General features: G+C 38.5%; 1 protein-coding gene across 1 annotated transcript in view; it reads left to right on the top strand.

Annotated features, from left to right (window-relative positions):
* Nucleotides 1–8,720: 8,720 nt before the first annotated feature.
* MALRD1 (MAM and LDL receptor class A domain containing 1) overlaps nucleotides 8,721–16,922 on the top strand; it is a gene marked incomplete at both ends in the record, with an annotated part of 328,396 nt that continues 320,194 nt past the window's right edge. The window contains one exon of the mRNA XM_082329648.1: nucleotides 8,721–8,832. Within this exon, the coding sequence (XP_082185774.1) occupies nucleotides 8,721–8,832 (112 nt within the window). The remainder of the gene's footprint in view (nucleotides 8,833–16,922) is intronic.

The raw sequence follows: 16,922 nt of genomic DNA on the forward strand, positions 1-16,922 counted from the left end.
AAATCCAATGCTTCAGCCTTTTTGATTTAATTCTATAGTCCTACAACTTGCTGGTACTTTTCAGTAGTAGTAGTTTCTTCAGCATCATTGTTAAATAGAGAAGGAATTCAGGATGGGCTTTACAAACTATTGCTTTCTGTTAAACTGTTGCTTCTCAAAGAAATATAACTAAAGAAACAAATTACATTTTTAAATAGATGGAGATCTGTGTTAGGTAAAAGGTAAACAAAGATTATTTAAAAAGAGTATTCACTCTGCTTCCAACACTAGGAATAGATTTTTTAAAATTTTGTGAAAGTTAAAGATTTGCATTTTTCTGAAACAAATCAGAATTCTGGGAATCTTGAGTTCTGAATCTGAAACACATCCTCCCTCCTCCTATTAAAAATAACAGCTTTAAGTCCCTGCTCAGACAGAGTGATGGGAAGGAACGGATGTTTTTTTCCTTGCTCATTTTGACCAGACATGTCTTCCTGTTGACTGAAGTGCCATTTCCAATGAAAAGTTGGGGTCCTGAGTGATCAAATTTTTACAATGGAAAAATATTCTCATCATAAATTGCTCTTTAGACATTGTTCTTTGTTGTCACTTGGATTGAGGGACAGATTCTCTGCCCTTTTCCACTCTCAGGCTTGGTGATAGGAAGAGAAAAGTTTCCAGCTGTAATACACTTGCTTGTACCACCTCTGAGAGCAGCAGAGCCTCTGTGACAACCAGCACTTACACAACTTTGGTGAATGACCTGAGCCTGGAGGTGAGGAGCAGAGGTGATATGGTCAGCTGGGAGGCAAACCTTAGTCTTCTCTCATATGTACCTGCTCCAATGAGTGGGCAATTATTTAGAGAGGTAGAGTAATTTTCCTGACTTCATCCCTGGTTCCCTCTTTGTCGTTCTTCACCATGCCACTGTTACAATGAAACAGAAACTTCAGCCTTCAGAGTGTAATAGCATTGGTTCATTAAAGCTTCAGCTTTTTGGACTTGAGAAAGGGGGCCACTTCTCTACTTCATGCACAGCAACATTTTCTGAAGGATTTATGTGTATGGGTTTGCTCTAGCATGGTATCAGTAATGCAGGAACAACAGTATTGGAGTTCTGCATTACTTTTGCATTCCTTAGGCTTTGTCAATAGATCAGCATTTCATTGCCTGACCTTTTTGTTTCTCTCTTGTTTAGCCTCATTAACCTTTGAGGAATGATGAGGATGGGACAGGAGGCAATCAAAACACAGAAAACCCGAGAAGGTCATTGTAATGTGGTGTGCAGCTGGGCTTCATCTAATAAAAGGGTATGCATTTCCTTTCCTTGCTGTCACACTCTTCTGTTCAATATTTCTTAAGGGAGAAAGCACAACCGTTAGTTAAGTCTGTGCTGGTTCCTCAAGAGCACTGCCTGTCTGCTGAGCACAGAGGGCCTTCCCTGTGAGCTGACTGTATCTCTTGACATCCAAGAGCTCATCAGCTCTCTTCCCCATATCTTTGTACCAGTGGGAAGGTATTTTGGGCACACAAGCCGGAAAGGAACCATAGTACAGACCCTCAGCTCTGGACAATGTTGGGGACCAGAGCTGCACAGTATTGCACATAGCATTGGAAACCTATCTAGTCACTGTTTTTTTCTTACAGATTGAGTAATTATCAATTTATAGTTTTCAGCACATCTAAAGTGTTCTTATGGGGATCAGGACCCTTTGCGAAACTGGAAAAGTCTCCTTGTCTCCAGTTTTCTGAGAAGATTCCTGTTGGTAGGTTTTTATCATTTGGACCATTCTGGGGGTTCTATTTAGTTTCATTTGGGTCAGATTACCTCCTTAACTCTGTGATTTCAATGTGGGAAATCCGTCAAAGCATAGCAAAATCAGGAGGTACTTTGATCAGATCTTTTAAAAAAATTATGGAGGGAAGGACCAGCTTGTGAGCAATAGCATGTAAGAGGAAAATCATGAGCAAAATCATGAGAAAAAAATGAGTGAGAGGAGAATAGTGATTTGAGGTTTTTTTTTGGTTCTTGTGCTCCTCCTTTAGGAGCACTGCCCATCTCCTGTGGGGTGTGTTCTGGATAACACTGGGGAGTATAGCTAGTAGAATCAAAGTTGTCACACCAAAGTCAGGCAGGTTGGGTGAATCAGAAATAACTGAGCATGAGGTGGGGAATGTGTTTGGTTTTAACCCTTGTAGACATAATTTTAAGGCTGAACACCCTAAACCAAAACTAAACCAAAACTAAACCAACACTAAACCAAAACAACCAACCAACCTCAGAAACATATTCATCACTGATATTTATTCCAACAGATCTGCTTTTCTAGAAGAGGAGAGAATGATTTAAAAAATGTAACATTTGTGAAAAATGTCAGCTTGACAGTTAGAAATGGAGCTTGTCCAAGGGAAAGTTGTACAACTTTATATAAATCAATTTCTCCTTGTGGATACTCCTTTTTCAAAAATTGTACTTTTTAGAATTTAAAGTAAAAAACATGTCAACAAAACTTTTTGTGCCAGTTTAACTGTTTTCACATCAAATAAGACCTTTAATTATACCAGCACAACTTTCTTACTAGGGCAGGGGAACCAGCTTTGCAAACAGCTGTGCTGGTGGAAGACACTGGTGTCCTCTTTATTCCCTGCTCTTTGCTAGGGGTTACCACCTCACAGCTGACCTAATAGAAGGGACCATAGGGTCAGTTCCCCCTATAGACCAGGCAAAGGCAGGTTTAAGTAGACTGGAGTTACTGGGGGAGTCTCCTCCACACAAAGAGAGATGAAGACAGCAACACCCATCCAGCTGTCAGTGACAAGCAGCTGAGAATCGTAATGTCTTCATTGCACATCTCGATCTACAAAGGATGCCTGGCCTTAGGCAACAAATAAATGAGTGTAAAGAAGCCCTGAAATCCTGTACTTACTCAAAGTATGTGGCTATGTTAGAAATTTGCAGCAGCTTGAACTAATGGTTAGTCAATAAGTTATCACGTTTAACTCGCACAATTGAACCATCTAACGTTGCCCATTAATGCTTGTTCCTGGGCATGCTTTGTAAGCATCTACACAATACCTAATTTTAAGTACAAGTAGGGCAGATGTAGTCCAGTGTCATTTAAGAAGTCTAGAAGCTAATTTATCATACCCTAATATGATTGACAAAGTGAACAACGATTAAGACTGCATTTTGCAGAACTGCTTTAATAATGAAAAGTGGGCAAATTCCACTTCATTACTGATAATCTTTTTGTTTCAGAAAGAAAAAGAAGGAAAAAAAAAAGAGTTGTGTTTGTTTGTTTAAAACAGACACCTAGAAATCCTAAAGATTTCTTATTGCCATGCATAGGTCCTTACCTATGACAGGGTAGTCATAATCTTGGATGAGAGCCAGCATCCTCCTGAAGTTTTAAAATGTAGCAAAAGATAAACAAAGTATACTTTCACATGCAGGGAATCATGATTTTTTAAACGCCTTTGAAATGTCTTTTTTTTTGGTAATAAAGATGAAAAAACCCTAACAAAAACAAGGGTTGCTTTTTTTGCATGTGATTCATATATTAAAAGAGGAAACCTACTGCTGTTAATGTTACTTATACAGGTCTTGTATAAAGCTTGCAGTTTTAAAAACATAATGCTGTGTGGGTACAGGAAGGTGTATTATTCATCCACTGAAAGTGTGTATGCTAGTTTGGAAAGATAAGAAGTGATATCTCACTTGAGCATTTTCTCTGACATCAGTGACATTGCTGGTGAGTACAAGATAAGCAGGATTTGGTGCTCTGAAGTTGTGCTCTGACTATTATATTGTACATTGCTGTGTCTTGCATTTGCTGCTTATAGAGAATTATATAACTGGGTAAAAGTGGGCTATAGTAGTGTCAGTCCAGAATCTGAGAACTCAGTGGCATTACTTGTGTCCTTTGAGTTAAGCACATGCTTTACTAGATCCAGAGTGGAAACTGTGAGAGTCTCAGGATGAGACAATATCATCCTGACTGAAAATCTTTCTTTCTTTTTTAAAAAAAAAAAATCCCTACAACTCTAATCAAGAAATGAAAAAAACTAAGTATCAAGGGCTGTTCATTTCAAAGCCAAGCATGTCTGAGCTTTATAGAGCCAGAAGTTGTATAGAGTGTGTGATTTAGTACCACTGGGACTGAAACAGGTTGTCAGGCAGAAGATGAAGCAAGCATGAGCTACTGAGCCCTGTTCCTGCAGCAGCTCTGTCATAACCAACGGCAGCATCTGTGCTGTCAGCACTAAAATAAGTGTGTGAATAAGAAGGTGACCCAAGCAAAATTAGCCATTTTTGCTCCAGCAAATATACAGTGATGTAACTGGCTGGTAACTGAGCAAAGAAAATAGTGGTTTTTCATTGCTTCATTTTCTAGTTTCTGCTTATGTGTATATGCACATCTGAGAGAGCTCTAAACCCTAGAAAGTAGCAAAACAGCTTCCTCCAAATTGAAGGAAGAGAAGTGAGAGAGGAACTAGAAAAGCTTGTTCTATCTATACTTAGACTTTGTTAAATGGAGGAGATTTGAGTAGTAAAGATAATAATACTTGTGTGTCACTTGCTTTATAGTTTCTCTCTTCCGTTTGGATTTATCATCTAGGGATGGTATTCTGTGAATTCACTAGAAACACTTTTGTGCTCCCTGTGTGACCATTCTGGATTTGAATAATTTGCCGATTTGAATCTCTCGTAATCTAAAACATGTCTGATCAGGAACCGCTGTGCCTGCAGCAGACCCAGCCAAAAGTAGCAGGGCTACAGCCATCTCTGTGACTGTCCCATGCTACAGAGACAATGGAGTCCAGCCTCTTTAGCTCTCCTGGTAAGCTTATGCTTTGAACATTTAAGGACACTCTGGTTTGCATACTTGCAGAGAGAGCATACTATCCTGAAATGTAAGTGTTCTGGGAGATAATGGAACAAGGTCAAGAAAGGCAAAGGTCATGTTTCTTGGGCTCAGCCTGATCCGTTAAAATACCTGGTTTGTGGGAGTCCATGATATCCTGTGAATTGCAGTGCTCTTTCCCATGTGCCACAAAAGAACATGCATTCCACCTGCAAGGCGTGTTTCCAACAGCTTTGTGAAGTTGTTTAGCTTTTCCTGCCTTTTTGAGCTCTTCCCACTGTGAAGACAAAAGTGTCTTACTGGACTATAGAACAGTCCATGCTGGCAGAAGAGTGCAAAAGGCAAAGATTATGCCGCCTTCTGTAAGATAGAGACATGTGACTTTCATTTACTTACTGGTGGAGATGAAGAGGTACTCTGATCTTCAAAGCTGAAAAATATAAGAGAAAAATAAGGAGAAAAGGTGCATAGTCCTGTTATTCAGTGCTGTTTGAGGACACCTCAGACTTCCTCAAAAGATCCCTTCAGACTCAGTGGTACGAGGGAGACCAGAAGCAAGATGTACACATGGAACTTTAAATCAGGCAGTTGAAAAAAATCAAAAATGGCTTTGGCATTCTTTTGGAGGAAAAAAAAAACAAACATCCAACTTGTAAAATATCTATATAATATCTACCAGTAGCTTTACTTCAATATCTGCATCTTCATTACTCATTTTCAAGGTATATTTCTACTACAGAAAGTGGCCTTTCCCCATTTCTCTGTTCATCACAGGTTAATACCTGCCTTCCAAGGTCAAACAATGTATGCACTGTCCTCAAACACAATACCTTATGTTATGTCTGTCCTTTAGTCTTGTCTCTTTACTTCTCCCTGTATCTTCTTTGCTCCTACAGACATGTGAAATACCTGGTGAAACAGAGAATACAGGGCATTTGGATGTTGGGTTATTCCATATGTGCTACTACTCCTTTCCTTAAACTGTTCCTGACTTAAATCTGTGCATCTTCTGTGCAGTATGCTCAGACCGTCTCATTTCAAGACTCATCTCTGAAAAATTACTTAGGCAAAGATATATTCTGTTTGTTATTTTTTTTTTAATGAAAATAATTTAAATGACAACATAAAAATAAATTCTTTCAAAGCTTTGAAAGTCAGGTGAGCATATTCTCATTGTCTTCATTTCAATAATTTTTTTTGTAGGGAGGGCATTACAGTGATGGCACTTTTATATTTGAAAGCCAGCACTGGGGGGCGGAGATAGTCAGTGGTTGATCCTTTCCTATCCTGCTCAAACAGGAATACATGTTCTTTGTTTTCACAGTAAAACAGGCAACAATAATAAAAACATCATACTCAGAATTTGTTTGCCTTTTTAGAAGCTCAGGGCAAGATGCACATTCATCCAGCTGAACTGATGCCTGTCATTGCGAAGGTCTGTTCATCCCACCTAGCTTGAGGCATCTAATTAAAGGGAGCTATTTTTCTTTGACTCCTAAAAAATCACTGGGGAGAATATAAGGGGATCTTAACTGCGCTCTGAAGGAGCCTACATGTCCTGTGACTTCATATTGACTACCTTCCTTACTGGGGTGTCTAAATTAGATTCCTCATATTAGGTAAAGTGAATGTCCCTGATATGATTTAAATCAGATTTGGTGTGAATAAGGTAGTAAATGCTGCGAAATGAGGCAATAACAGGATGCTATATTGTGAACTATGGAGCTATTCAAAGTTACAAAACATTGTGCATTTTGCTAGGCTACCCTAAAAAAAAAAAAAAAAAGTATGGGGAGTGGCTTACCTTGTGCTATTTTCTTCAGAATATATACTCTTCACCTTAAAAAATGCACAGAAAATTGTTTCAGATCTACTGATAGTATATCACTCAATGAGGGAGATGGTTCAAACACATTGAACATCTATGTGCAGTTCTCTACTTTCCGAGGGTACTAAAACTTTTGAGAACTGGTTGATCATAATGCTTTCTGAATAGACAGGGAAAACATATGATTTTGTACAGCTTTCTGAAAATTTAGGGTACAGAAAAAAAAATGGTAGGTCTTCAGAAATACTTTTCGCTTTCATCTTTTCATATTGTGAATGCATGTTTAATTTCCTTTAATTCCCAGGTCAGATAAATTTGAGATTTTTCTTTCATTTATAACCATAATTTTCCAGTCCATGCTTTTCAGGTGTTTTCTCTTTCAGCAGAGGACTATTTCCACTGAGGCAGACAGTGGCTCATAGCACACAGCTAAGGAGCAATATAAGAATGTGGTTAGGAACAAGGCAAGGTTGAGGAGGTAGTTCCCAAATACACTGTCCCAGCTTCCAGCAACCTAGAGCTCAGAGATTAATCTCGTTGTCATTACTTTGTGTTTAGCAGTCCTTGATGGATTTCTGTTCAATGAATGGGTCTAGTCACTGCTGAATTCAAGTAAACTTTTAGCATTCTCAGCATCTTGGGACAATGACTTGCACAGTTTACCTCTGATTTATGTGGAAAAAGTATTCTATTTTTTATTCTGAATTGCTACCTGCTACTTGCATTTGATGTCTTCTGCTTTTTGTATAATGAGAAATGATGAATTACTGTTCCCTGTTTCCCTTCAGTCATGCTTTTATAAAGTTTTGTCTTATTTCCCAACAGATAATTCTTTTCCAGGCTTCAGAGTCCGAATCTATTGGGTTACCTTTTCAGTGTGAGCTATTTTATACTTCTATTGCCTTTCTTTGCAGATATTCTACTTCTACTCTAGCCTTTTGGTGACAGAAATGGAACATCCATTTAAGATGTACTGTGGATTTATTCTGTGGTATAGGGAAATTTTTTGCTATGTTCAATATTCCTTTCCTAAAAGTTACTAACATCACAGCTGCTTTTCTGAAAGTATCATATTTAACCTATTAAAAAACTCTCATATCTTTTCCATGACAGATAATAGCTAGTTCAGAATGCATCAGTGTGTATGCATCCAGTCAGTGTTGTTTTTCCTATGTGCCTTACCTTATCTTTATAAGTAATTTACCTTCCAGTGCATTGCTCAGTGACTTACCTCCAGCATGTCCTTCCTCAGTTATTTGCTTCTGGCTTTTGTATTTAATGCCCTGAACTTATAATCATGATAAGATGTTGTCATCTTACTTTTATTACCTTCTACAAATTTATGAGAACTTGCCATAGTTTACCACTTATGAGTATGTTGAAGAGTATCAGATTCAGCTAAGATTCCTCTGGCATGCAGATGGGTCTCTCTCTCACGTTTTGAGCTTATTCACATTCTGCTTCCTATTTTGCATCTAAGAACCCACAAGAGGACTTTCTTTCTTATCCCATGACACATGTATTCTAGCACTTTGACAGGGACTTTTTTAAAAAATCCACAGAAAACCTTAAGTAAGTGATGTATTAACTGAATGACTCTAGTCTACAAACTTATTTTGATTTCTTCTGGGAGTTCCAGTGGAACATGAGGCCATGACCTCCCTCTACAGAATCTACATTGGTTCTTCCTCAAGATTACTTACTTGTTTATGTCCCTACTGATCTATTTTCTTATTGGGTCATGATTAGCAGGCAGCCCAATATGGGATGTTGTGGTAGACATCTGCTACAGACTGCCTGAGGCCTTCTTCAGACAACTAGAAGAAACCTTATATTTGCAGATTCTGGTCCTCATAGGAAACTTTTTAACCATCCTCCAGTCAGGATCACTACAGATGTGAAGGCCAGAGACAGCCTTGGCTGCAGTGATAGTGGAGTTCAGGATCCTGAGAGCAGAGTACAAGACAAAAAGCAGGATCACAACCCTTGACCTCTGGAGAGCAGACTTTGGCCTGTTCAGGGGCTTACTTGGAAGAATCCCATGGGATATGGCCCTGGATAGGAATCCAGGAGACCTGCCTGATTTTCAAGGATCACCTCCAGGCTCAAGATTGACCCATACTAATGTGCAGGAAGCCAGAAAAAGGCAGCAGGAGGCGTGTAAGGATTAACAAAGAGGTCCTGACTAAAATCAGATGTGAAAAGGAAGTATACAAGAGTTGGAAGCAGGGAAAGGTGTCCTGGGAAGAGCATGCTCTCTGAGCATGCAGGAATGGGGTTAGGGAAGCTAAGCCATATCTGACTTTGAGCCTGGTGAGGGGCATGAAGGACTTTAAAAAAAAGGGCTTCTGCAGGTATATCATCTGCAAAAGGAAGACTAGGGAAAATGTGGACTCACTGCTGAATAGGTCAGGGGACCTGGTGACAAAGGACACAGAGAAGGCTCACCTCTTTCACCTCCGTCTTTACTAGTAAGGCCTTCAGGAATCCCAAGTCCCTGAGACAAGTGGGAAAGTTCAGAGAAAGGAAGTTTTACCCTTGGTAGAGGAGGATCAGGTTAGGAGATGTTTAAACAAACTGGGCATACTCTAGTCCATGGGACCTAATGGGATGTACCCCCAAGTACTGAGGGACCTGGCTGATGCCATTGTGAGGCCACTCTTGATCATCTTTGAAAGGTCATGGTGACTGGGGAAATTTTCTGAGGACTGGAAGAAAGCACCCTCAGCAAGTTTGCTGATGATTGTGCTGGTTTTGACTGGGATAGAGTAAATTTTCTTCATAGTAGCTAGTATGGGGCTATGTTTTGGATTTGTTCTGAAAAGTGTTGATAACACAGGGACGTTTTCATTATTGCTGAGCAGTGCTTATGCAGAGTCAACGTCTTTTCTGCTTCTCACACCACCCCACCAGCAAGTAGGCTGGGGGTGCACAAGAAGCTGGGAGGGGACACAGCTGGGACAGCTGACCTCAATTAAATAAAGGGATATTCCACACTGCAGGATGCCATGCTCGGCAATAAAAGCTGGTGAAAGGAGGAGGAGGAAGGGGGAACATTCAGAATTATGGCATTTTGTCTTTCCAAGTAACCATTACGGGTGTTGGAGCCCTGCTTTCCTGGAGGTGGCTGAACACCTGCCTGATGATGGGAAGTAGTGAATGAATTCCTTGTTTTGCTTTGCTTGTGTGCACAGCTTTTTCTTTACCTATTAAACTGTCCTTATCTCAAGCCACGAGTTTTCTCACTTTTACTCTTCCGATTCTCTCCCCCATCCCAGGGGGTGGGGTAGTGAGCAAGCTGCTGTGTGGTGCTCAGTTGCCAGATGGGGTTAAACCACAACAACAATACATAATTGGGAGGGGTGGCTCATACTCCAGAATGTTGCACTGCCATTTAAAGGGACCTTTACAGGCTGGAGAAAGGGATAAACAGGAAACTCATGAAGCTTAACAAATGGAAATGCCAAGTCCTGTACCTGGGGAGGAATAACCCCATGCACTACTATAGGCTGGGGCCAACCATCTGGAAAGCAGCTTTGCAGGGAAGGCCCTAGGGATGCTGGTGGACAAGAAGTTGGGCATGAATCAGCAATGCACCCTTGCAGCAAAGGAGGCTATCAGCTTCCTGGGCTTTGTTAGGAAGAACATTGCCAACAGGTCGAGGGAGGTGATCCTTCCCCTCTGCTCAGCCCTGGTGAGACACATCTGGAGGGAGTGCTATGTCCACTGCTGGGCTCCCCCAGACAAGCAAGATGTGGACACACTGGAGTTCACATAAAAAAAGTGAAAGTTTTTTACTGTGAGGGTGATTGAATGAGGAAGAGATTGCCCAGAGAGTTGTGGAGTCTCCATCCTTGGAGACATTCAAAATTTCAGTGGGCATTGCCGTAAGCAACTGGCTTCTGTTGTCTTGCTTTGAGCAGGGAGTTGGACTACCTCTGGACGATCTCCAGAGATTCCCTCCAACCTCAGTGATTCTGTGTTTCCATGTTTCTGTGATTGTTATAGTTTCTACCAGTTTCCCCAGTGCAGATGTTAACAACAGTTGTTAATGTTTTACCATCAGAACCTTTCAAAAATGGATTGCTTTTTTGCTATGTTTCAGTCACCTGGTACTAATACAATTTTAAGGAATATAGTTTAGCAGCACAGTTAATAATCTTGAGATTTTATTTTTCAGTTTTTCAGAACTTTTTCTGATCTTAGAATTCCATCTTTTCATTTTCTGTATTTTTCTAAAGCCTCTTTTACTGATACTTTTATCAGAGACAGATTCTTCAATCTATTCCAAGTAAAGAAAGTTGCAGTTGTGAGAACTTTTCTAATATGTCTACAGTGACTACAGGTACAAATGATTTGAAGACCTCTCTTCTTTAAGAACTCCTTTTATACTTTCATTTTCTGGCCCCACAGACTGTTCATCTGTGATTTTGGAATACTTATTACACATTTATTATTAGCCCTTATGTCATTAGCTCTTATGTATTCAATTAAGTACAGCAATCCATAGACTACTTTGTGTTTAAAAGTATATATCAGCTGTGCATCATATTTATTCATACTTGGAAAAAAATACTCTTTATCCAAAACTATGTTTTAGGGATATGAAAAAGTTGTACCATTTTTTTTAGTTTCTATAGTGTTCAGAATTTATAGATAATGACTTTGACCCCACCAGGACCTTTTCAGGTAATAGATGGCCAGAATGATGTGTATGCCTGAAGAAGATTGTGTGGGGTCACAAAGTTCAATTTCCAAAAGGTCTTTAGGGGATAAAGCTAAAGATTTTTAAGGACATCGCTAGACAGCAGTGCAGTGATATTGAATTTTAATGAATATAGCTGCATCTGTTGGATGGTCCCTTTCCTAGCTTATAGCTATGAATTATGGTCTTTAGGTCATTAGGACTTCTTTGTGCACACTATTATTTTTAGTAAATGGTCAATGTCACTTCAGCAGAGTCTCATTCTTTGAAAAATAACTTTTCTTTTTATATGCATACATATTTGTTTCTGGATATGTTTGTTTGCATTTTTGGATGCATTTATATTTATATACTTATAGGCATTACTTATTGGAACAATTATGATAAGCATATTTCAAAACTGAGCCCCCTAAATCAATATTTCATTAAGAAATTGAATTTTGAGATTTTTTAAAATGCATTTTTCCTTCAATACAGTGACCAAGAAAGGAACAAGAAAATATGAAATAATGAAAGACAGCACATTTTTAGTCAGTAATGGACCAAACTGCCCACAAATGGAGTGCAAAATGACCTGGATGGAGAACTTTTTGGCACTTATAAATTAATTTCTGTGAGTACTAAATAAAGAGATAGTCTACTAGAAGCATATTTACAGACCACATATATTGACAACATCAGTATTTCTTTGGATAGTGTTTCCCAGAAGTTCATTAGTTCATAAACATTGGTGTATTTTTTTCTTCAGTTCAAAGATGGGGATGTTAATTCCTTGGGATATTATCTGATTTAAAGGAGCATATTTTGTTTAATTTATTTAGTTTCATGTGGAATATAGATAATATACTATGATGTGAATTCAGATTCATTGCTTGTATTAATGTCCATAAGATAAATCTGCCACTGAGAAAAGGTTTTGGTATTCAAGACAGAGAAGGTTTTGTTCTCCAAGTATCTCCATATGCTAGCCAAAATCAAGGGCTGTGGAAAAAGTACTGTTCGGAAAATGATGTGGAGTCATGTAAGTGGCTGAACAACACCATGTCTGCTTTAGAACTTCTATTTATCTATTCTATGATTTATGCAGAGAGTCACTGCCAACTACTGCCAATCTTTGCCACGGAAGAGTTTATGAATCAATATCCAGATGTAGCTCCACCTTTTTGTCAGACAGCAAGAACTTTGAAGTTGGGTAAAGCAGGCATTTTGTCTCAGAGAAGTAGGCCAATTTCACATTATGCTACATTGTTGATACAGAATTTTGACCGAAATAATGTTTAATATTAAAATCTAAAATCCATTTATTTTATTCCTAAGAATGAGTCCTGAAATAGGAAACTTCGGAGGATGGCTATGTTGTCCCCCTGCATTAGTATATGGGAAATCAGTTCCATGAAACATGGCTCTTAAACGTACAGACCTTTACAGGTTAGAACCAATACACTGAATCCTAAAGAAAAGAGACCAGAGGTAATCACACAGACGAAGAACTGAAATATGTTCGTGACAACATATCACACTAAGCAGAGTGTATTATGAACATTTTCGTCCACATTACTTTGGGACGGTAACTCTAGGGATCCAGCATTTATCCCTCTGTATACCAGACTTAAGATCAACACTGCTCTCATTCAGCATGCACTGCTACTCAAATCTGGGTTAATTTGAATAGGTATATGGACAACTGTCTTGTCTATAAACCAGCAAATGGTGTTAGAATCAAATAAGCCAATAAAAACAGAAGAACTCCAGCTGAACAGAAGTGAGAAGGGGTATACAAAATTCCTGATATACCTGGAATTCTGGAATTATGGAAAGGATCAAAATTAGCAGAGGTGATTTGCAGCTTTATTTTTGACTGAACATGATTGATAGTTGTATATTTTTGGAGGATATAGAGAGTGTATTTTCTGCTTGTTTGGCAAGCTGTTCTCAGAACAGAATTTAATCTGTAATAAACCAGCTTTTTACTTCCACCTCTTCAGTCAAGGTTATGTTTGTCTTTACATAGAAACTGCTGTTTAATTTAATTATGAAAGCTTAAAAAAATCCAGACTGAATTTGGCCAATGGTTAGTCCTTTGTATAAAAAATACTCTTCTAATGAGGTCAGCTTTGGTCACAGTGATTTGTTAGAAGCAACAGACCATATTCCAGTTCATCAAAACTTCATTATATTCCAGTTCCTAAAAGTGCCAAGAAAAAATTACATTGCAATCCAAGATGTCAAGGAAATAATGTATTGAAACAGTTTATCTGCTTAACACCTTAGTGAGTTGGTGATGTGCTTTGCTGCAACTTCCTTTTTATTACATCTGACAAGACATTAGATCAAACTTTTGCAACAGGAATAATCCATAGTTAAGAATGTAGTCCTATTATCTTTATCAGAGGTATTGAAAGCTATCTTATAATTAAGAGCTTCTTTAGGTTCTTGGGGCTGTGTGGCAACTGCCTCCTTCATGGCTGTTCAGAGTTGCGGAAGGATAAAGAAGGAGAGTCTTGAAAAGAGTTTGTAATGTTGTCTGTTGCAAGGTCTATATGACATAAGAGGGCAATATACACTCCACATCACATATTCCCCTGAATGTTCTCAAGACTCATCTGGATTTTGGCTGTGCTTTCTGCTGAGATTAGTCAGGAGGCTTTTGGGCTTGCAGTTCTAGCTTCATTTTGTGTCTAAATTCTGCTTATGTCCCTCTTGGCATGTCAGTCCTCTTTTAGGTCTGGCCCTCAGGTACTTTAATGATGATCACTAGGAGGGAAAAAAATGCCTCAAAAGGGACAAGCTGTATTCCAGTGTGCAAACTAGGGGATGTAGGAAAACTGAAATCTCTCTGTGTCCTACACCCTGAATTCTTTGAGTGTATTTATTATACCCTACTCCTGCTTTTCTACTTCAAAGGGGGCTCTAAAGTGATCATTAATGTTCCTTTGGTATAACCTCAGCATTCTGATGAAATTCCATCTCAGATAATTGCATTCTGCCTTCCCAAATTCCCTGTGCCATTTCAGCTGGATATGAGATTCTTTTCTCACTATCTGCTCTTAGCTGTTGTGAGCAATTGCTGTCTAGAGGCAATGCTGTGGTGGGTGAGTGATCTACTTACATAGGCTCTTCTTCATTTATTTCCCAAGGGAATGTTGATTCTTAATTTAATGTTTTTAAAGCACTGTAGGAGCAATTGTAGTAAGCATTGGACAAAGCATTGTTTTCTTTGCTGTTTCAATGGTTTTGATATTTTGATAAAAGATGTATAAAATAGTATAACTTTTTTAAATGTGAGAAGATGTCTGCTAAGTATGGTAATCTGATGAGAATTGTAAATCAGATGTAAATCAGTCCTATTTCTTCTGTTTCCTGGTGGTAGAAGAGTTGCCTTGCTCCATGAGGCAGAAATAGGAGATGATCAAGTGAACGTACACGACAGAAGGAAGAAAGAGGAAATGAGGGTTGTACATAAAGCAAGATAACTAAACTAAGTGCAATTTCCTTTTCTTTTCTGAGACACGGTGTGAAACATACAGTTGCATGACAGAATGACAATTTTGCTGTTGTTAGGCCCTCTTGATCAAATTGATTAACTTGTTCAATCAAAATAAAGATGTTTTCTTTGGATGCAGTGTAGAATTTGCTTTAGTGGAATGCTAATCAAATATAACAGCAAGGGACCAATTTCTTTCTTGTTGAGTTATGAATTTCTCTGTGCTCCAGCAAAGGATAGTAAAAGTCTTTGGACATATCCCACATGGAATAACATAACTTCTTTATTCAGAGCAAATGCATTAATAATATTTTTTAGATCTAAGGAAGGGAATTTGTCTCCTTGTGTTGAACTAGTATACATAATTCTTTGCTACAGTTCTCCTATGGATAATGATCTTTGCTGTAATTATCATCTTTTGGGGTAAAGGGAGAAATCTGTTGAATTCAAATGTCAATATATAACCCTCTCTATTCATATTATGCTGGTTTCTGCAGCTATTGAAATAACCTTTGCAGTTACAGGGCAATAGGGAGCTTAATTAGTACTTTGAATACAGTCACATACAACTGGAAAGCACTGTCAGTGTCAGCAAGGACATCCTCTATCACACATCCCAGCTATAGTGTGCTATGCAGAACCATCCCATAAGCATAATTAAAATTGTGTGCAGAAATGACCAGTTTGGGAGAATGGCTGCAGAGTGCCTGAAAATTTAAGGCTGGAATAGATTACTAGACTAAAGTAGACCATCCAGTGAGACCAAATTTATACCATGTGGTGTTGCATTTCATACCATGATACCTTTATTGAGCCAGTATCTGCCTGGCTTGGACATTTTTGATCTGTAGTTCCAGAATCCTTCTCTGAGGTGGCAAATTTCATGTGACCATATGCTTAAGTATGCATCATGTATAGGACTGCAAACTCTAATCTGAGCATGGAACATACTTTTTTTCATTTTCTTTTTGCCTTAATCTAGTACAGAAATGCCAAATGCTGCCCTTCAAGGAAGACTAACGGAAAAGAGATCACAGCATTCACAGATGCTGAACAAGGAATCACCTGACATTGAAGTATTTGTTAAAACTTATCTCTCAGAAAAGTCAACACTTCTGATTAGAAGATACCAAAAACTGAACTGCAGTGTCTGCTGCTGTTTTGGGGAAATACACTCCAAAGTTTAATCACCCTGATTATAAAAAATCTTTATTCCTTGTTTCACTCATGTTTAGCTGCAGTCGTCAGCTTCTTTCACTAACCTAAGTGACCCCTTCATATCTGGTTCTTTCTCTCAAGTAAGGTGCGGTGTTAAGTACTCGAATATTTTTATGGATCTTTACTATTTTAAAATTTCTGCAGTTTTCTTTCCACAAAAACATTTCCAAATAAAATGTATCAGACTGTACAGAAAAAAATGATATGGTAGCTGATAGACTGCTGACTTAGAGCCTCAGACAGTGTTTGTCATGTGCCCACCAGGTGAGAAGTTGTTTTGTCATGTTTTTATTTTGGTTTGTATTCTGTTTTGTGAGAGAGATTTGTGCAGACATTTCTTCTTATGAAGTGGTTTGCCCTTTTTTTTATTTTCATCTTAATTCAATTCTGAAAATACTGATATTTTAGCTGAGAAGGATTTTTATTCCCAGGTAGGCTCCTTTCAGAATATTCCAGCTTTGGTCTTATTAAACAGAAGTAAAATCACCTCTGTTCCCTTTTTGTTAGTCCTTGTTTTTGCAAGTAACAATTGTATTAAACCCTTTTTGCCTCACGGTGGTTACTCGGCAACTGACTATTTATTATAACTCCTACACAATTTCTGTAGTTTTTGTTTCCAAGTGAGGCCTACATTCCTTGTATCTTGCAGTAAATGCTTACATTTAGCTGTATTAAAACAAAGGCTTTGTAAAGACCTCTTGAACCAAGAAATCTGTATTATTTTGTATGTTATCTTATTAGCAATACCTTTATATTCCTGTCTGACCACTGATAGTTGAATACTATTAAATCTAGATGCTATTAGGAAATCCCCATTTGTCGGTGAGTCTCACAGACACTCCT

The sequence above is a fragment of the Platalea leucorodia genome (genome assembly GCF_965183815.1).
Source record: "Platalea leucorodia genome assembly, chromosome: 1".
In the NCBI taxonomy this organism is placed as follows: Eukaryota; Metazoa; Chordata; class Aves; order Pelecaniformes; family Threskiornithidae; genus Platalea; species Platalea leucorodia.